This window comes from Octopus bimaculoides, chromosome 7 (assembly GCF_046866305.1).
Source record: "Octopus bimaculoides isolate indiv1 chromosome 7, ASM4686630v1, whole genome shotgun sequence".
In the NCBI taxonomy this organism is placed as follows: Eukaryota; Metazoa; Mollusca; class Cephalopoda; order Octopoda; family Octopodidae; genus Octopus; species Octopus bimaculoides.
In genome coordinates, this window is record NC_142934.1 from 30,462,488 (window position 1) to 30,483,946 (window position 21,459).

Below are 21,459 nucleotides of genomic sequence, written 5' to 3' on the forward strand. Positions count from 1 at the left end.
ATGACAGATACTTTCAGAGAGAGAGAGAGAGATGTATATGTATACATATAGATGTATATGTACACGTTATTCCACTAACTGAAACAATCACATTTCGATACTTTCAGAGAGAGAGAAAGAGATGTATATGTATACATATACATGTATATGTACACGTATATGCATAGATATATATATATAGATATAGATCTATATGCATACATGTATATGTATACACACGTGTAGATGTATATATATATAGATGTACATGTAATATGTACACATATATACATATATATACATGCATACAGATATCTATACATATATACACCCATCACACACAAACACACACATTAGTCATTTGTTTTCTTATCCAAAACTACGTCAAAAGTACTGAACGGATCTTTATGAAATTTGGAAATTATATTCTATGTATAACGGCCATAACTCCCATGAAAATTCATATATTTTTGATGTTGATGAAATTTTAACCCGAACATAACAGATGAGTATTATTTGTAATTCAACGGTACAACAGTGTAAGACTACCCTTTCAGATATACTTTCATTGTGATTTCTGCAATGTGGTGCATAAATTGTCAAGTAAATGAGACGCATCTTTGCCTCCACTGATTCACTTACAAAGTGTTGAGTAAAATTATTTCATTGCAGACCTCCTTTGGGTCTTTTTATTATCACTACGACACACATAGTCCCCAGTTGGTAACATTGATTTCAAGGCCCTCCTAGATGAGAGACTGACATTCCACTTAATGTCTATGTTCAATGCTAGCATGGATTGGATAGTTATTAATGTAGAAATATGGTATCGTAGCTACTAACAGTTGAGGGTTGCGTAGTCTAGACGGCGTTTTTAGATTTCATTATTCTCTTTAACCCGGGCAAAGCCGGGTATTTCTGCTAGTATTATATATATATATGTATATATACACTATATATATATATATATATATATCATTTAACGTCCGCTTTCCATGCTAGCATGGGTTGGACGATTTGACTGGGGACTGGCGAACCAGATGGCTACACCAGACTCCAATCTGATCTGGCAGAGTTTCTACAGCTGGATGCCCTTCCTAACGCCAACCACTCCGAGAGTGTAGTGGGTGCTTTTATGTGCCACCGGCACAAGGCCAGTCCGGCGGTACTGGTAACGGCCACGCTCAAATGGTGTTGTTTACGTGCCACCTGCACAGGAGTCAGTCTAATGTTTTGTTCACATGCCACCGGCACAAGTACCAGTAAGGCGAAGCTGGAAACGATTGTGATCAAATGGTGCTTTTTATGTGCCACCAGCACGGGAGCGAGACTGCTGCTCTGGCAGTGATCCCGCTCAGATGGTGCTGTTAGTGCTCCACTGGCATGGGTGCCAGTCATCGAATTTTGTTCAGTTTCAATCTCACTTGCCCCAACAGATCTTCGCAAACTAAGTTTAGTGTCCAATGAAGGAAAGTTGGCATGGGTGCCAGTCATCGAATTTGGTTCAATTTCGATTTTGATTTCACTTGCCTTAACAGGTCTTTACAAGCAGGGTTTTGTGTCCAAAGAAGGAAAGGTACGCATAAGTGGGTTGGCTACACCCCTGGTAAAGGCCACGGGTTATAGTCTCACTTGTCTTGCCGGGTCTTCTCACGCACAGCATATTTCCAAAGGTCTCAGTCACTAGTCATTGCATTGTTGGGGGAACTAACACAGACACACACACTCATATATATATATACATATATATACGACGGGCTTCTTTCAGTTACCGTCTACCAAATCCACTCACAAGGCTTTGGTCAGCTCAAGGCTATAGTAGAAGACACTTGCCCAAGGTGCCATGCAGTGGGACTGAGCCCGGAACCATGTGGTTGGTAAGCAAGCTACTTACCACACAGTCACTCCCGTGCCCAGATATATATATATTATACTAGCAGCTAAACCTGGTTTCACCCGGTCTGTTTGGATGATGTGGCTGTGATTGTTTTCGGTTAGGCATAATCTATAACAGTGTTTCGCAACCTGATCATTTCATGTCCCGTTTCGATTGGAGCCTCCAGCTGTATGAAGATTTCACCCCCTCCTGTCAGAAAATGACTTCAGGAGTTGTGAAGAAAGAATTTGTACATAGTCTGTTTGTGAGAGCTATTCTATTGGACGACTATCTAATCATTAAAAGATTTATTTAATTATGAACATAGAAAGAAATTATACATTAATTGCAGTTTTTGTAAGCAGTTTTATCCATAAAAATTTTATTTGCAGAGAGCAGAAATTGAAGGATATATGAAATGGATGTACATTTGTGTGTGTGTATGTGAGAGAGAAAGAGGGTAAGAAAGAGAGATAGAGTGAGTGAGTGAAGTTGTGTGTCATTGTCTTACATTGGCTGGCACGGCAAGTACAAAGCTTTTGAGGCGGCAGATGACTGGGGTGATTTGGAAGATGTGAAGAAATGCTGTTTTTTCACTGGAGCGCTTCTTTGTAGGCAACGTTTCTCGTTTTCCCTCCTGATGCACAAATATATAGACTTTGTGGCCTACCAACACGGGAGCATCCAACGTAAAGTTGACCGTGGGAGAACACTTGCTCTGTAAGATTTAAACCAACCATTTGCAATGATTGACCCTGTGCCTTATTTATTGTCATTGCAAAGGAGAGTTTAATAGGAAATTGAAGCCGCTTAAACTTGTAGATCGTATCGGAGGGAGTGAGGGACATTGGAGTTATGAGAACATCTTGACCAGCGTCCAGTTCATTGAAGATGGTTGCCTGTAGAACTCGATAGTATAATTTTTTAATTATCATGCGCGTGCTGTTACACATTATTGGAGCATCCAAATTCCGCAGCAGCATGATGGGCACGCCAACCTTAAGATGAAGTTTGTGAGGCGAAAGTCCTGCAGGTGTTTGGGAATTTAGGAATTCTGTTGTGAAAACAGTTGTATCATCCGGGTTTTAATGCATGTCAATGGACTTGAAGGAGAGTTTTTCTCCAGGAAGCAGATCGAGAAGTTTATTATTGATAGCGTCGACAGTTTTATTGTGAGGCGCCAAAATTGCTCTTCCTTGTAGGCAAGTTGTGACAAGGCTTTGGTTTGCAATGCCAGGAAAAACGGAAGAAATCAAATCATCGACGCTAGGCACAAAGCTACCAAATGGTAAATGGATGAAACCATCAGCATCACCAGCTGCAGTTCCATTACCAACATTGAGAAGCTACGCTGAGAATGTGGCTGCGTTTTCGTCGCCATGCATGTGAACTCTCATGTTTGTAGTAAGGTGAAGTTTCTCCATGTGCTGCCATAAGTTGGATGATTTTATGGAAGCATTTACCTCGTCGGCTCTTGTCTCCCGTGGAATGACAGGTAGAGTTTGTCGGAAGTCACCAGCAAGCAGAACAGTCACTCCACCCATCACTCTCATATTGCGTCTCAGGTCCTGAAGAGACCGATCGAGCGCCTCAAAACCGCCTTATGACTCATGGTTGCCTCATCCCAAATGATAAGGCTGCACTCATTGAGAAGATTTCCCATGGCTGAGCCACGACTAACATTGTAAGTTGGATTTTCCTGTTTGGTCAAGTCTAGTGGTAAATAGAAGGCTGAGTGTGCCGTACGACCGCCATGCAGTAGAGTTGCGGCAATGCCACTGGATGCAACCACTATGGCAATCCGATTTTCCTGGCGAATTTTGGTGAGCAGGAGGTTCATGAGAAAAGTTTTTCTGGTTCTGTCGGGAGCATCCAAGAATAAAGTCGTCCTTCGTTGGAATTTACACTGGAGAGGATCCTGTTGTATGCAATTTTCTGTTCTTCCAAAAGTCTAGGCGGATCCTGAACAACCTTTGCCACCATTTCTTGTGTGTTGTAGCTCAACTCTCGCATATACTCAGCAGTTAAAGCATTTGGAATGTCCCGCGGAATCGGCAAACCGAAATCTGAAATGCCAATCGAGGAGGGCTTTGTTGTAGATGACGTCATTGAAGTCGAATGCAGCCATTGGATCTTCGGTTTGAAGTCGTTGGAGATAGTCTTTGGACAAACTATCTTTAAATGTCTTCCACAAATGAAGAGGGTCAGACACATTCCTGAATAGCAAGATGAGACAAAATATTCAGCGCATTGCTTCTGGTGTCCTGCATTCGGCGGCCTCTTCCAATGCCGTGTTCCAGAGACCGTCATCCTCGAGTAGTCACCGTCGTAAGGAAGCTTCCCTGTAAGTGCAACACATTTGTCCTTCGAATGACCTGACGTCAGCAAATGATTTAGGGCCTTTCACATGAAACAGAAGCATCCGCAAAAAAAAGCACTCCTGATCCTTTGGGTGTACAATGTGGACATGATTGATCATATTTCCTTTGTAGATTGCCTCACCGACCTCATTGTCGATTCGCATTCCCTGCCGCCACCTTTGCCATTTTTTGTTAGTCCAAGTGAAGTAGGACGGTACATCAGCATAAAGTAGAGTTTGCGCAAAGGAATCAGAAGTACACAACTTAAAAAAGCGTGTAAGTGTTGTTTCTGGTGGCTGTTTGAGTACATTTGTGGTGGTGTTCTCAGTGAAGTAAACACGTTGCCCATTTTCTAAGTGTACATGTAGACCAAATACAGCTGGAGAGGACTGGTGAATATCAAAACCATGCCGCCATATTGCACGAAATATACCTGCCCATGACATATTGAAGGATTTCATTGTTCGCCGTCTCTTCATCCTGCACACCCAAAACAGCCATGTCGCTACCCTTGTTTACATATTTGCATACGTACTTGATGCCTTTAATCGAGGTGCAAGATTCAACGTTGATGTGGGCATTGAAAGTTTTAATGAAGAAAGGGCTGTATGGAACAACCATACTGTTGTTGATGTCAATGTCTTTGCCCTTTATCCTTTTTTTCATTGCAATTGCTCCAAAGTCAGGGACACGTCGTCGGTAAATTGGGTACCCATCAATACCAGTACATGTAGCCGAGTTGAAAGCCCTGGGATAGTGCTTTGAACATCTATTGTTTCCATACATGGAGAATTAGGATTCAAGGTACCACAGGGCCCGTGTATCATATGCACGATTTTGAATAGCTGCAAGTCGACATTAGGGTCAGGCAGCTCAGTACATATAATCTGATCGATGTCTGCAGGTATGATTCTTTCTTGGTACCATATCAGTATATGGGCGTGTGGAAGACCCCACTTTTACCATTCTACAGTGTACATCCACGCGTTAAGTTTTCCGTAGACATTGCCATGTTTCAATAGCCACATGAATTTCTGCAGTTTTCCGTGGAAAACTCTGACCACTAAGTCGTGCCTGTCGCATGCCGCCTGGACCTTGAATAAGTTATCCTTTATTTCTCGCCAAGTTGAGTTGCACGTAAAGGTGATGAAGAGGTCAGGTCCGCCAAATTTACAGACATATGTTGAAGACATGCGTAGGCTCGTAAGGAATGAAGCCAGTATTCTCCGATGGATGTGTAATGTCAGTGTGCATACTAGACAGAGCGTAAGTACCTTGAGAGAAAAGTTGAACCTAAGAAGCATCATTTGTGGTGTGCAAGAAAGACAATTGCACTGCTATGGTCATGTGGCGAGAATGGATGACAATAGCTGTGTGAAAAAGTGCCTCTCCCTAGCAGTTGAGGGAACCTGTGGAAGATGTAGGCACAGGAAGACCTGGGATGAGGTGGTGAGGCACGACCTTCAAACTTTGGGCCTCACTGTGGCGATGACTTCTGACCGAGACCTTTGGAAATATGCTGTGCGTGAGAAGACTCGGCAAGCCAAGTGAGACCTAAATCTAAGGCCTCCACCAGGGGTCTAGCCAGCCCACTTATGCGTACCTTCCTTCATTGGACACAAAACCCCACTTGCGATGACCTGTTGAGGCAAGTGAAATCGGAATCGAAATCAAACTAAATTCAACGACTGGCACCTATGCCAACGTTGTCTCCTTCATTGGACATGAAACTTGGCTTGTGAAGACCTGTTGGGGCAAGCGAAAGCGAAATCGTGATGGCACCTGTGCCCAGTGTAGCCTTCCTGGCACTTGTGCCAGTGGCACGTGTAAAGACATTCGAGCGAGATCGTGCCAGTGCCGCTGGACTGGCTCTTGTGCAGGTGGCACGTATAATACACCATTTTGAGTGTGGCCGTTGCCAGTACCACCTGACTGGCCTTCATGCCGGTGGCACGTAAAATCACCCACTACACTCTCTGAGTGGTTAGCGTTAGGAAGGGCATCCAGCTGTAGAAACTCTGCCAAATCAGATTGGAGCCTGGTGTAGCCATCTGGTTCACCAGTCCTCAGTCAAATCGTCCAACTCATGCTAGTATGGAAAGCGGACGTTAAACGATGATGATGATGATGATATATATATTATTTATATACATATTATATATATATTATTTATATTTATATATATTATGTATATATATAATATATATCATTTATATTTATATATATTATTTATATTTATATCGGGTGACACGTAAAAGCACCCACTACACTCTCTGAGTGGTTGGCGTTAGGAAGGGCATCCAGCTGTAGAAACTCTGCCAAATTAGACTGGAGCCTGGTGTTGCCGTCCGGTTTCACCAGTCCTCAGTCAAATCGTCCAACCCATGCTAGCATGGAAAGCGGACGTTAAACGATGATGATGATGATGATGATGATATCATTTATATTTATATATATTATTTATATTTATATATATTATATATATTATTTATATATATATATTATCTATATTATTTATATATATGATATATATTATTTATATATATATATTATATATATTATTTATATATATTATTTATATATATATGTATTATATATATTATTTATATATATATATATATATTATATATATTATTCATATATATATATATTATTTATATATATATGTATTATATATATTATATATATATATATATATATTTTATATATTATTTATATATATATATTATATATATTATTCATATATATATATTATATGTATTATTTATACATATATATTTATATATATATACTTATATATATCTATTTGTATATATTCCAAAATGTAAAATCACATGTGGACTGTTGTCGATTTTTTCTCTCTGTCTTCCATTTGTGTATATGTGTGTGCATGACCATGCATGTGTGTTTTTCTATGTATATACACGTTTGTATGTGTTTGTATGTTTTTTCAAAATATATGTGTATATACAGATATTTTTCCGTATATGCATGTGTCTACAGTCTACATCAGATTTTGTTAGATTCTATACATGCATCATTTTGTATATCAATACACACACAGATACACATACAGCTGTTACAATGAGATAACTGTTGTCACTACTGCTTCTACTGTTACCACCTCCACCAGTAGCTGCTGCTGTTGATGATGTTATTATCTTCACTTCATATTGCAAAAACAGGCAAGATTCTATCACTTTGCTATTTTCATTTCATTATTTTTCCATACTCATATGAAAATTTTAGAACATTTCTACCTGTCTCTGTACGATAATCCCTTCTCTTCTTCCCATTGTTTTCCACATTATGTATGTGAATTTTATTTTGTCTTCTTATCATCTTACTTTCTTCCACTTATCCTCTGTTTTCCATATAAAGTGTCTTCTATATAAACAATTGTGTGAAGATGCTGTTGTATATGTATATGTTATTGTATGTGTACTTTCTCATGTGTTTTTTTTTCTCTGTGTGTGTGTGTGTAGCTTATTGTTTATGTTTGTGCTTTTGTGTCTGTAAATGCTGTTTGCTTTTACTTCATTCTGTCTGTAAGTGTTGTTTGCTTTTAAGCCATTGTGTATATATATATATATATATATATATATATATATATATATGCTTGTGTTTGTGACATAGTACATAGCAAGAGACTGACTGTTTGTCGATGAAATAGATCCGTCCATTAAAAAAAAAAAAAATTCCATTAGATGAATTTTTGTACCTAAAGCTTTTTTTTTTTTGGTGTGATTTAACAGAATTATAAATGTCTCTTTGGTCCAGCTGGTTTGATCTGTTACCGTAACACTGTCTGCATCCTCAAGCTCTTCCCCGAAATACCATAATTAGCTATGAAACAACATATGTTGTATTATGAAGTTTTCACCAAATCAAACATTCTGAAAACTGCAATATATATATATATATATATATATATATATATATATATATATCTGTGTGTGTGTGTGTGAAATTTTGAATTTAGTTTGCACACACCCAAAACTACCTTTGTGGACCCCAGGTTGGGAACCACTGCACTAGGATAGTGATGATTTTACCCAAATATCCAGACATGTATTTAGCACTATCCCTTCCATGCCGTCCAGACAAACATTGCCAGGATGCACACATACACACACACCACTAATAAGTGTAGACAGATCATGACATGACATATTCAATGGCTCATGCCCACCACATTTCTCTCCAGCACTGACAGATGTTTTAAGTTCAATACTTTTTATTCATGACCTTTTTTTCCACACCTTTTTCATACCTTCTACATGGAGGGAGAAATATCTTTGTTGCCAACAGATGCAGCAACTTCCCAAAATTCCTACCATTCTCTCCTCACTCAAGCTACTATGCTTTTCACTAATACAGAACTGATAAAGACTGTCACAATCTACTGTAATAATACTCTAGTATTTTTCTCTGTCACAACAAATGAGTGAGAAAGGAAGGGGTAATAGATGAACAAGGAAGGAAGGGTTGGAAAAAAAATCAAACAGCATTTCAACTTTGTGTGAGTATATGTGTGTGTATATAAAAGGGAGGTGTGTGTGTGTGTGTGTGTGCAATGGAAGTGGGATGGTGAACATTCAACATTGAAAAGAAAAATCATTGTTTCAACTCTGTGTGAGTGTATGTGTGTGCATGTACAAGGAAAGTATGTAAATGTTTGTATGTGTGAACTAGCGTTCTTTCAGTAACAAATGATGATCGATGTCACATCTCAAAAGACAACCACTAGATAACATTGACAAGTGTATTAATTTGATTTACCATCCATATTTATATATAAAGTGCTACAATTAGCCTTCATTTTTGACGGCATGGGGCCAGCTAGTAATGATAATAAATAACCATCATTATCATTAGCATGCCGGGTTAAAAATGCTAAGAGGCACTTAATTTATTCTTAGTTCAAATTCCACAGTGCTTGACTTTGCTGTTCACCTTTTTTTTGGGGGGGGGGGTCAATAAAATGAGTACCAGTTAAGCACTGGGGCCGATGTAATTGACTTAACTCCTCCCCCAAAATTGCTGGCCTTGGGCCTAAATTTGAAATCATTATTATTATCTTTTTGTGGTCAATAAGATAAATACTGGAATCAATGTAGTTGACTCACCCTTCCTCTCAGAATTACTGGCCCTGTGCAAAAAATTGAAATACTTAAGTTTAGGTAGTAAGCTGGTAGTATTATTAGCTCATCAGACATAATACTGAGTGGCATTACTTCTGGCTTTCTTTACTTCACATTCTGAGTCAGCTTTGCCTTTCATCCTTCCTGGGTTGATAAAATAAAGTACCTGTCAAATACTGAGGTTGATGTAATTGACTCGCACCTCCCCCTAAAATTGCTGACTTTGTGCCAAAGTTGGAAACAGCTCTTATTATTATTATGATGAAGGGCAGTGAGCTGGCAGAATTGTTAGCATGCCAGGCCAAATGCTTAGTGGCATTTCATCCGTCTTCACTTTCTGTGTTTAAATTCTGCCAAGGTCAAAAAAATAAGTAGCAGTCAAGTACTGGGTTCGATGTAATCAATTATACCCCTTCCCACTAATTCTGGGTCTTGTGCCTATAGTAGAAAGGATTACTGTTATTATTATTTTGAAGACACGATATTGACAGAAATGGTATAGTGCCGAAGTTTTTAGTTTTAGTTAGATTGACTTCACCTTTAGTGTCCACTTTGGGTCCAAGCCTACACTGCACAGATGTGATAAATCTTGAAAACTATCACATTTCACTCTACCAGGTTCACAGTCAATACATACACACATGAACTGAAGGCAAAAGTAACTTTGCCCCTAATGACATGTTTTCTAATACCTTCAACCACTGCACCCTAGATCTAGACCCTACCCTCACCAAAACTTTTCAATCTCTCTTTTTCTGTAGGAATTTTTTTCTTTTCCTCCTTAATGACCACCAGTATGGTTTTTGCACAGACTTATCAATTGAAAACCTACTTTCCTATATCACTCACCAATAGAGTCTCATCCTTGAGGAATTTGGTGCAAGTTGTTTGTGATGTCATTAAAACATTTTTGACTATGTAGCACTTGAATCTTCTAGCAAAACTGCTCACCTATAGGCTCCATCTGTCTCTTGTCTCCTAGATTGAATGCTTTATTGTGTGGGAGTTGGAACTTGTGCTACTGGCATGTCCAGCTGTTTTCACTTAGCTCTTTGGACGACAGTTAATTCCTTGAAGTAGTAGGAGACTCACTGCTGTGGAATCTATGTAGACATGAATTTATGATATGCAGATTGAGTCATTTCTGTCTCAGTGACCTAATAATGGTGACAGAAGGTGACCACTACCATGTGTTTACAGTTATGAAGGGAACTTCTCAGCAGTTGCTTGATCTGTCATAACTAGCAGCGGCAGTCCCTCAGATTGCTTCTTACCCTTTTAAAAAAGAGGGGTACTTTTTGGTTATCACACACCCCCATTAAAAAATTAGGTTATCTTCCCCGTTTTACGAGAAATATCGGTACTTTTGGTTATCTCCTTCAACTAAAAAAGACTGTTTAACCCTCAATAAAATTTTTTAAAAATGCAAAAATTGATAAACATTAAAAGTTAAAAGATGAAACATCGTTTTGACTCTGATAGTATTTTTATAACAAATCATACAAAACTGAAAAAATTAATAAACATGAAAACAGAAAAAATTAGTAAACATGAAAATTGAAAAAATTAAACATCTTACTGAATCTGATAATATTTTTATAACAAATCATACCATGTCTATCGAGGAGGCCAAACGTCAAACAATGTGTTGAAGTATTGAATCAAAAGGATCTAACCCTTTTAATTCAATCTCTTGTCGCCACATTAATTGTTTTTTTTTAGTGGGGAGATAACCCTATTTTTTAATGGGGGTGAGATAACCAAAAAGTACCAAAAGGGGGAATACTTCTAGTTCTATCTTTTATCTTTTTTTGGTTCCAGTCATTAGACGGTGGTCATGCTGGAGCACTGCTTTGTATGTATACACGGGCGCAAAGATGGATAGATTACACCTGGAACGTCTTTGATTATTGGTTTAAGAGCTGAGTAAAGCTCTTCTTTCAAGTTATCCCAGGTGATCTGAAATCGATTTCATATTACCCTCTAACACATCCAGGTGGTTAATCGAAAAGCGGTTTCATATGTTGCTACTACTACAGTTACTAACTAGTAATACTACCACACCACCATCAGCAATAATTACTAACTATTGCCACAATATGGGTAAACTGAATACCATTTCAAGTCAGCAAGAGGTACGTAAATCACGATGAAGTAGAGTTAACGTGAGAAATCGTTTTACACGGGGACTTTAACATTTTTTAGGTGTCTGTTTGCCTTACCTTGAGGTACTTCTACATATATGGCTGTGTGTATGTGTGTGTGTGTGTGTGTAGGCGGGCTTTCAAAATATTCGTGATAGCTTTTCCGATGGAACGTTGAAAGGTAGGAAAATATGATCAAACATCGGTGGGGGTTTTTTTTTGGTGGTGGTGGTGGGGTATTTTATCGAATTACCTGCGTTTCAGAATGTTGAGTTTTATAAAATGACGAAATGTATCGACTTCTCTCTCACTCCCAGGTCCCTTAATTTTCGTTTTGATCGAGACAACCATTCCGAAAGTCCACCTTATATATGTATGTTGTACGTGTATGTGTGTGTGTATATATATATATATATATATATATATATATATATATATATATATATATATATATATATATATATATATAAAGAGAGAGATAGATAGAGAGAGAGAGAGAACTTGTGTGTGTTTCCACATCTACCTCTTCATCTCCTTTCATTTATTTGACTTTGTTAATGTTCTTTTTAATCTGTGGATATACGGTTGCTATTGTAAATAAAACCCTCGAGTCTAGATGCTCATTGGCTTTTCAAAACAGAAATTATATAATTTTCATTCCAGTCATAGAAATACAATATCACAATGTTTACAATATGTAATTCATTGTGACAGCTGCTGCTGTAGTAGTTGTGTCATTCAAACATTGGTTGTAGCAGCCCCCCTCTGGGATCTTTGTCCATTTAACTTGACTGTTAGACGACTTTAAGATATAATTTAAGTGGAAAAGATTCAGTTTGAGCATTAGTTGGTTCCAGAGTGATGGCCAGGTGGTTGGGTAGGTGACGATATAAGCTTCCACTGATGTGACAGACGACTTTTAATGTAAACTAACTTCTAGCTTACTTAGACTAATTTCTAAATTCATTTATGTTCTGGGATCGAACATGACCAAGGCGAGCTTGAATTTATTTCATTTTTATGAATTTTATTATTGACCCCGATTCTAGTTTCTTTCTGTACGGAGACAGACGACGACATAAGTCTTAACAATAGTGACTAACACGTATACACAGTCCTTGCGGCGACAGAACAACATGGAAAACGACGACCAGACACAACAGAATACAGACGTTGCTCCTCATGTATTGGAAGGAAGTTTTCGAGAAGCAGCTGCCTGTGGGGACATGGAAAAACTGACCGAAATCGTGGAAAGTGGTGTAGATGTTAATTCACAGAGCAGTCTTCATGGGTGGTAAATATTACACAACAAAACACGTGTACATGTTAGAGTGTGTCTGTCTTCGTAGTGTGTATGTGTGTTAAACGATGATACGACGAACTTTGGTTTTGAGTACTGTTTACGGCACCGGCGATCATTGCAAATGTATAAACTTGATTGTCTTCCTGTGTTCTTAAAGTTTTTGTGTTTAATATATAGTTTAACTCCCGGTCACCAAAAAAAAAAAAAAAAGTCTAATAGGTGTAAAAAAAATGTGTAGCCCCAAGTCAGCTCTGGTTCAATAGACCTTTTGGGTGTGTCAGGCGTGAACATTCTGTTTTATCTTCCTCCCATACATCATTTAAACTGTGACATTTATGTCATCGACTGGTCCCCTCCTCCAGTTTTCCAGGTTTTGTGCCTATAGTAGAAACGATTATTAAAGGCAGCGAGGTGACAATCGTTGGCACGCTGGACAAAATGTTATGCAGCATTTCTTCCGGGTTTATGTCTTGTTCAAATTTCCAAGTCGACTTTGGTACTTATTTTATCAACCTTTATAGGGTCGTAATCGATTAGCCCCCTCCCCTAATTTTCCAGGCCTTGTGCCTGTAGCTGAAAGGATTATTAAAGGTGGCGGGCTGGTAGAATCGTTACCACATCAGAAAAAATGTGTAGTGGCATTTCTTCCGACCTTATGTTCTGAGTTCAAATTATGCTGGGGTTGATAAAATAAATACTAGTTGAATATTGGGGTCAATATAATCGACTAGACCTCGTTCTCCGAAATTACTGGCCTTGTGCCAAAATTTGAAATCATTATTATCATTATTAGGGGCAGCGAGCTGGCTGAATTGTTAGCATGCTGGGCAAAATGCTCAGCTGCATTTCGTGTCTTTATGTTCTGAATTCAAATTCGAGTTTACCTTTCATCCTTTTGGGGTCAATGAAATAAGTACCTGTTGCGCACTGGGGTCAGTGTAATCGACTAGCCCACTCCCCGAAAATTTCAGACTTTGTGCCTATAATAGAAGGGGTTGTTGTTATGGTAGTGAATTTGCTGACTCATGAGTATTGTAAAGAAATGTTTTGCAGTATTTGTTCTGACTCTTCTGAGTTCAAATCCTGCCGCAGTCTACTTTGTCTTTCATCCCTCCACGATTGATAAAATAAAGTGCCAGTCAAGTACTGGGGGGGGGGGGGTCATTGCAATCAACTAACTCTTATCAGAAATTGCTGGCTTTGTGCCTAAATTATTGTCAGGATGGTGGATGGCAGACTCATTAGAGTGCTTCAGACAGAAGGTCTTGCAACATTTGTTTAGGTTCTTTGCATTTTGATATTGAATTCTGTTGAGGTTAACTTTGCTTTTCATCCTTTCAGGGCCAGGGTTGATATAATTGACTTACTAACTCTCATCTTGAAAACTGCTGGTCTTGTCTAATTTAGAAATTGTTGTTGTTGAATTCAAATCCCCTGAAGATCAGCTTCACCTTTCAACTCTGCAGAGTCAATAAAGTACTTGCCTTATACTAGGATTGATGGTATCAACTCACTCCTTCCCCTCAAAATTGCTGGCCTTGTGAAAAAAAATAAAAAATAACAACAAAAACATAATTAGCTAGAAAAATTGTTAGCATAATTTCTTTTGGTTTTTTTACACTTCAAATTCCATTAAGGATAACTTTGCTTTTCATCCTTTTGGGGTTAATGCAACAAATACCAGTTGAATACTGGGTTTTGTGTAATTGATTCCCCCCCCCCCCCCGCCACCTCTTCCAAAATTATTGGCCTTGTGCCAAAACTTGAAACCATTATTATTATTTGAAGTGGCAAGATGGCAGAATCATTACTGCACCGGACAAAATGCATAGTAGTGATTCTTCTGTCTCTTTATACATTCTGAGTTCAAATGCCGCCAGGGTTGACTTTGCTTTTTATCCTTTCTGGGTCGATAAAGTAAGTACCAGTTGAGCACTGGGGTTGATGTAATCAACTTACCCCCTGCCCCAAACTTGCTGACCCTGTTCCAAAATTTAAAACCATTATTTAAGGTGGCGAGCTGGCAGAATTGTTAGCACACTGGATAAAATGCTTAACAGCATTTCATTCATCTCTACACTCTAAGTTCAAATTCTGCCAACGTTAACTTTGCCTGTCATCCCTTCAGTGTCTATAAAATAAATACCAGTTGAGAACTGGGGCCAATGTAATCGACTTACCCCTCCCCTAAAACTGCTATCTTTGTGCCAAAATTTAAAACCATTATTATTATTATTATTATTGTTTTGAAAGCGGGCTGAAGTGTTTTCAGAAGCTGTAAGTTTTGAGCCAATTTTCATTGGAAATATTGTTAAACCTATTGATATTTTTGTATATTTGTGTAGCCAAGCCGACTAGGCTCTTGCTGAGCTAATCGGTTAGGCAGAATTTTTCCCTTTTAGGGGCAAATTTTTCATTTTAAAACTTGTAAATTTTGCCAAAATGTCATTTGAAGAGAACAGTAAACTGTTCCCTTCTTTGTCCACCGCACCCTCTGCAGACGGACGATAAGACAAGGCACGAAAATTAACGTGGAAAAGTCGGTGGGCTTGCAACTGGGCACCTGGAGGGGCAAGTCCATGCCGTCCAACAGCGTCATGGAATGCTGAACTGACGGTCCTGTTAAATTGCTCGGGATCTGGCTCAGTCCGAACCTCCAGGTGGAGAACAACTGGGATGAAGTGACAAACAGGGTGGCCAATCTCACCCAGAAATGGGCTGAGAGGAAGCTGTCCCTGAAAGGTTGAGCGGAGGTGGTGAATGCATACATCACATCCGTCATCTATTACCGCTTGACCGTCGTCCCTTGTCCTGACTGCTGGGTAACCAAGCTGGTGCGCTTGCTCTTCAACTTTCTGTGGAAGGGTCAGGTACTACTGGTCAGGCACTCTGTCTGCTGTCAACAGCCACTGAATGGAGGCTTGGGCATGCCGTGGTTGCTGATGCACTCAGGCTACAGCATCTCAAGCGTTTCCTGGACGGTGAGCAGGTGTGGTCGCCGTTCATCAGACTCTCCTTTCCACAGCTCGTCTCGTTGACCAAGCTGCAATCTTGGATCAGATGTAGACCGAGAAAGGGTGCTTGGCACCTTGAGTGCCATCAAGTTCTCACCGCCCTCTACCGGGTGGCAATGCGATCGGTAGTAGTTCCACTCTAGTGTTCTATAGAGGGTTAGTGCAGGAGAAGTGTGACGACATTCTTGGGGAAACTCTAGGCATCAACGATGACCAACTGAGTAGTCTGTTTGGCAGAACTTTTGGGCCGGGGCCCATGGATAATTTCCAAAAGTCCCTCGTCTGGCAGTGCTCCCGTGGGGCGCTGCCTGTTTGAGATAAACTCTACCAGCACAAAAGTGCCAGGCCTGCCCGAGGTGCACTCAGAGCGACAAAACCTTTCTGCACACACTCGTCCAGTGCCCGAGTATTGCTGACCTGTGGGTTTATGTCAAATAGCTACTGTTGCGTGTAGGACGGATCCGGCTATCAGCTGAATCCACAGTGAAGATGGTCGCTGACCTCCTTTAACCGGGAGGGCAAGGCAATTTTCATTTGTCTTGTGGCTGTAGCGAAAGAGGTGGTATGGTGGACCTGTTTGAAAGGGCTAAAATCAGACACTTTCCCCTTTGGCCAAGGCCCCATCAACTTTTTCAAGTTCCACTTGAAAAGGAAGGTGAGAGTAGAGAGAGAAGTGTTGTCTCGTAGCAAATTTGTTGAAAGGTGGGTGAATGTCGGAAGAATGGTCAGTATGAATGGACCAATTCTGAGATTACACCTGCAATAAAAAAAAGGAATATAAAAGGAGAAAGGGCTCTTGCCTTGTTTGACCAGGCTCCCAGGACTTTTATGGGTTTTTCCACGCGTAACCTTTCAAAGCACCTCCCGCTATTGGTTTTTTTTTACTTTACTCTTTTACTTGTTTCAGTCATTTGACTGTGGCCATGCTGGAGCACCGCCTTTTAGTCGAGCTAATCAACCTCAGGACTTATTCTTTGGAAGCCTAGTACTTATTCTATCGGTCTCTTTAGCTGAACCGCTAAGTTATGGGGATGTAAACACACCAGCATCGGTTGTCAAGCGATGTTGGGGGGACAAACACAGACACACAAACATATACACACACACACACACATATATATATATATATATATATATATATATATATATATATATATATACACACATATATACGACCTGCTTCTTTCAGTTTCCGTCTACCAAATCCACTCACAAGGCTTTGGTCGGCCCAAGGCTATAGTAGAAGACACTTGCCCAAGGTGCCACGCAGTGGGACTGAACCTGGAACCATGTGGTTGGTAAGCAAGCTACTTACCACACAGCCACTCCTACGCCTTGTTAAATTTTTCTTGTTACCATATGTTTACACGGACCTTTCTTTTTGCAAAACCCTTTGTTTTTATCATCTTGTATTTGTCCTTACATATTTTTGATTTATATTAACCCTTGTGGCCAATAAAACCAGAATTAATTATTATTATTATTATTATTAAGGTGATGAGCTGGCAGAGTTGTTAGCATGCTGAATGAAATGCTTAGCAGTATTCTGCCCATTACCACATTTTGAGTTCAAATTCTGCTGAACTTGACTTCGCCTTTCATCCTTTCAGAGTTGATAAATTAAGTACCAGTGAAATTCTGGGATCAATGTGATCAACTAGTCCCCGCCCCCAAAATTTCAGGCGTTGTGCCTATAATAGAAAGGATTATTATTATTATTATTATTATTATTATTATTATTATTATTATTATTATTATATTACTGTGCTGGGCAAAATGCTTAGCAGCATTCTATCCGTCTTTACACTCTGCATTCAAATTCTGCCAAGGTTGACTTTGTCTTTCATTCTCTTGGAGTCAATAATACAGGTACCAGTTGAACACTGGGGTTAATGTATTTGACTTGGCCCCTCTCCCAAACTTGCTGGCCTTGTGTCAAAATTTGAAATCATCATCATCATCATCATTATTATTATTATTATTATTATTATTATTATTATTATTATTATTATTATTATTATTATTATAAGACAGAAACAGTTGACCTCTTGACAACAACATTGCAATATTTAGTTGTGTAAAGTGGCTGGAATAGTTGAGACTAAAACCAGTATTTTGTCTTCATGTTTTGTATTTTAAATGATACTATGGTTGACTACTTTTCATTTTCCTGAGGTCAATAAAATAAATACCAGTCAAGTTTGTATTATGGATTTTACAGTTCCTGAAGATTTGCTGCTTGTGCCAAAGCTAGTAATCGTAATAATTATATCGTTATTGTTTACTTGGAGATGGTCATATTTTGTCAATTAAACATGCACACACTATATATTTGATCTTCACTTCAGCTTTATTATTATTATTATTTTAGATTCTTTGTCAAAACTCCTTCATTACACATCCTGTGACCTCTTCAGCAACTCTATCTCACATGTCTACTCTTATTCTTTATTTGGCAAAATATGACCATCCTTATCTATAATTATAACTATCTGTATCTGTTTCAGCACATGATTTCTTGTCAAGATTCTTGCAAAACAAATAGATGTCATTATTTTTTATTTATTTATTTATTTATTTATTTTATTTCAGTACTGCTTTGCACTGGGCTACAATTAGAAACCATACATCTGTTGTTGCTTTCCTTTTGACACATGGTGCAGATAAAAATATAAAAAATTTTGATGGTAACATCCCTGCTGAATTAACATCAGACTCCACCATACATCAGTTACTGGGAGGTAAGTAACTGTTTGTTATTCTAGTAAAACTCATATCATCATCATCATCATCATCATCATCATCATCATCATTTAACATCCATGTTTGATGCTGGCATGGATTAGATGGTTTGACAGGATTCAATGGGCCCTACTCCCCTGTCTAGTTTGGCATGGTTTCTATGGTTGAATGCCCTTCCCAATGTCAACCACTTTACAATGTGTACTGGTTGATGACAAACTCCAAGAGAGATGTATTCTATCTTGAGTTAAGCCTGAGCAGCCAACTACTGTAATTAAATTAACTGTGCACCTTTTCCATGTTATTATCATTTAATGTCCATGCTCCAAGCTGGCATGAGTTGGATGGTTTGACAGGATTTGATGGGTCCAAGAATTGCAAAAGTCCTCCACTGTCTACTTTAGCACAGTTTCTATGGCTGGTTGCCCTTCCAAACGCCAGTCACTTTACAGCATGTACTAGGTGCTTTTTTCATGCCACTGGCACTAGTGAAGTTTCCATGCAACTTGCAAGACAATGAAATTGAGAAAGGTGCCTTTATCCTAGGAGATAAAGAGATAAAGTATGAGAGAAGTGACCTGCAGAGGGTTTACATGGCTACTTACATTTTAGAAGAGAGGATGAGGTTGATTAGGTGGGGAGGATGAGCTTGAATTAGAGATAAAAATAGTGGTAATGCAGGGTCTGTGTGGACCTTCATATATACTTAGGTCTAGTTATATTTTCTCTCTTCTCGAAAGCTTACAATCTCTGTACATACTGAATCTAACTATTTATACTTCATGCTCTTGGAGACCAATGTCTTTTCTTTACACAATCTGAGTCTCTAGCTATTTCTGGTCATCTCTTTTGGAGGACTTGAGTCCTTGTCCATGCTAAAGGTAACTTTATTGATTTTCTCTTTGAATTAGTCTTATGACTGTATATGATAGATCCAATAACCATCATCATCATCATCATCACCATCATCATTTAATGTCCATGTTTCATGCTGACATGGGTTGGATGATTTGACAGGATTCAATGTATCTGAACAATGCATCATATTCCAATGTTTGCCTTGGTATGGTTTCTACGACTGGATGCACTTCTTAACATCAATCTCCTTACAGTATCTACTGGGTGCTTTTCTCATAGGATCAATGCTAGTGAGGTACCATAAACTTTACAAGCTTTATGGCTTAAAGCTTGTAAGACTGAGATTGCCTTTGATTGAGAGAGGCTATAGTAGAGAGGTAGGCAGCTTCATATGTGAAGAGGAGGAGTTAAAATGAGGAAGATGGTGGTATAACAGAACAAGTTTATTGCTGTAGGGGAGCTTGATAGCTCCCCTACATTATTGAAGAGGTGATGGAAGTAGTTAGGATAGAACTGGTGGTGAGGCAAGTAGAAGTGAATGGGGATAAAACAGTAGGGTAAGTGAATATTATGAAGAACAATTGCTTAGGGATGATAAGTAGAGATGGCAGGGAAGAGGGAAGAATAAGTGACAACTACACTTACATGTCTTATCATCTGTCCTGGACAAACCACATCCTAAAACCAAAACTAAAAGTTACTTAAAATTCAAAATCAACAATTGCCTGAGTTTACAGGATGTCGCCAGTTAGTGGGAAAAGTTTATGGTTGGGTGGTGTTTCTTTATTCTCTTGGTTCTGTTGTAAGAGTAAGATGGCCAAACAGATTAACATTGCCTCAGTTTATCTGGATGTCAGAAATACTATTTAACCCTTTAGCATTCAGATTTCTCTATCAAATGTAATACTTATTTAGTCACGTTGTTTTGAATTAATCATGCATTATCTTGATGCTCTGAGATTTTGATGATGCAATTGCTTATTTTTAGAATAATATTAAAGCAGAAGTGTGAGAGGCCAGAATCTAGCTGATTTGAACATAAAACAAGTAGAATATTTTTGCTGGATATGGCTGGCTTAAATGCTAAAGGCTTAAGCATGTTATTTGTGTTAGACTGACATCTTATCCAGAGTGTTATATCTATATATATTTCCCCTTTGCTTTATGCCATTGAACTGACATTGAATACCAACTTTGATAACCCCTCAGAGTTTTGCGCTGGTATGGGCATGTGGCGAGAATGGATGAGGATAGCTGTGTGAAAAAGTGCCACACCCTAGCAGTTGAGGGAATCTGTGGAAGAGGTAGGCCCAGGAAGACCTGGGATGAGGTGGTGAGGCATGACCTTCAAACATTGGGCCTCACCGAGGCAATGACTTCTGACCGAGATCTTTGGAAATATACTGTGCGTAAGAAGACCCGGCAAGCCAAGTGAGACCTAAATCCAAGGCCTCTGCCAGGATGTGTACCTTCCTACGTTGGACACTAAACTCCGCTTGTGAAGACCTGTTGAGGCAAGTGAAATCGAACTAATCTTGACGGATGGCAACCATGCCATCGTCTCCTTCATTAGAAACAGAAACTCGGCTTGCGAAGACCTTTTGAGGCAAGCGAAATCGTGATGGCACCGGTGCCCTGGCACTTGTGCCAGTGGCACGTGTAAGGACATTCGAGCGAGATCATTGCCAGTGCTGCTGGACTGGCTCCTGTGCGGGTGGCATGTAAAAGACAACATTTTGAGCATGGCCGTTGCCAGTACCGCCTGACTGGCCTTCGTGCCGGTGGCACGTAAAAGCACCCACTACACTCTCAGAGTGGTTGGCGTTAGGAAGGGCATCCAGCTGTAGAAACTCTGCCAAATCAGATTGGAGCCTGGTGTAGCCATCTGGTTCACCAGTCCTCAGTCAAATCGTCCAACCCATGCTAGCATGGAAAGCGGACGTTAAACGATGATGATGATTCCCTATGTTGTGCTGTGGCTATTGCAAAAACTGTCTCTTTAATGGCTCTGTCTACCTAGCTGTAAATATTGAACTTTT

General features: G+C 39.3%; 1 protein-coding gene across 2 annotated transcripts in view; it reads left to right on the plus strand.

The window, feature by feature from the left end:
- The window catches only part of LOC106870656 (ankyrin repeat domain-containing protein 40), a 44,260-nt gene that overhangs the window by 5,069 nt on the left and 17,732 nt on the right, over nucleotides 1–21,459 (plus strand). Inside the window, exons 1-2 of one of the 2 annotated variants that reach the window (XM_014916806.3) lie at nucleotides 11,985–12,797; nucleotides 18,413–18,561. In XM_014916806.3, coding sequence (XP_014772292.1) covers nucleotides 12,640–12,797; nucleotides 18,413–18,561 — 307 coding nt within the window. In that variant the 5' untranslated portion in view covers nucleotides 11,985–12,639. Of the gene's footprint in view, nucleotides 1–11,984; nucleotides 12,798–18,412; nucleotides 18,562–21,459 lie in introns of those variants that run through there. The other variant, XM_014916805.3, reaches the window with a different exon arrangement.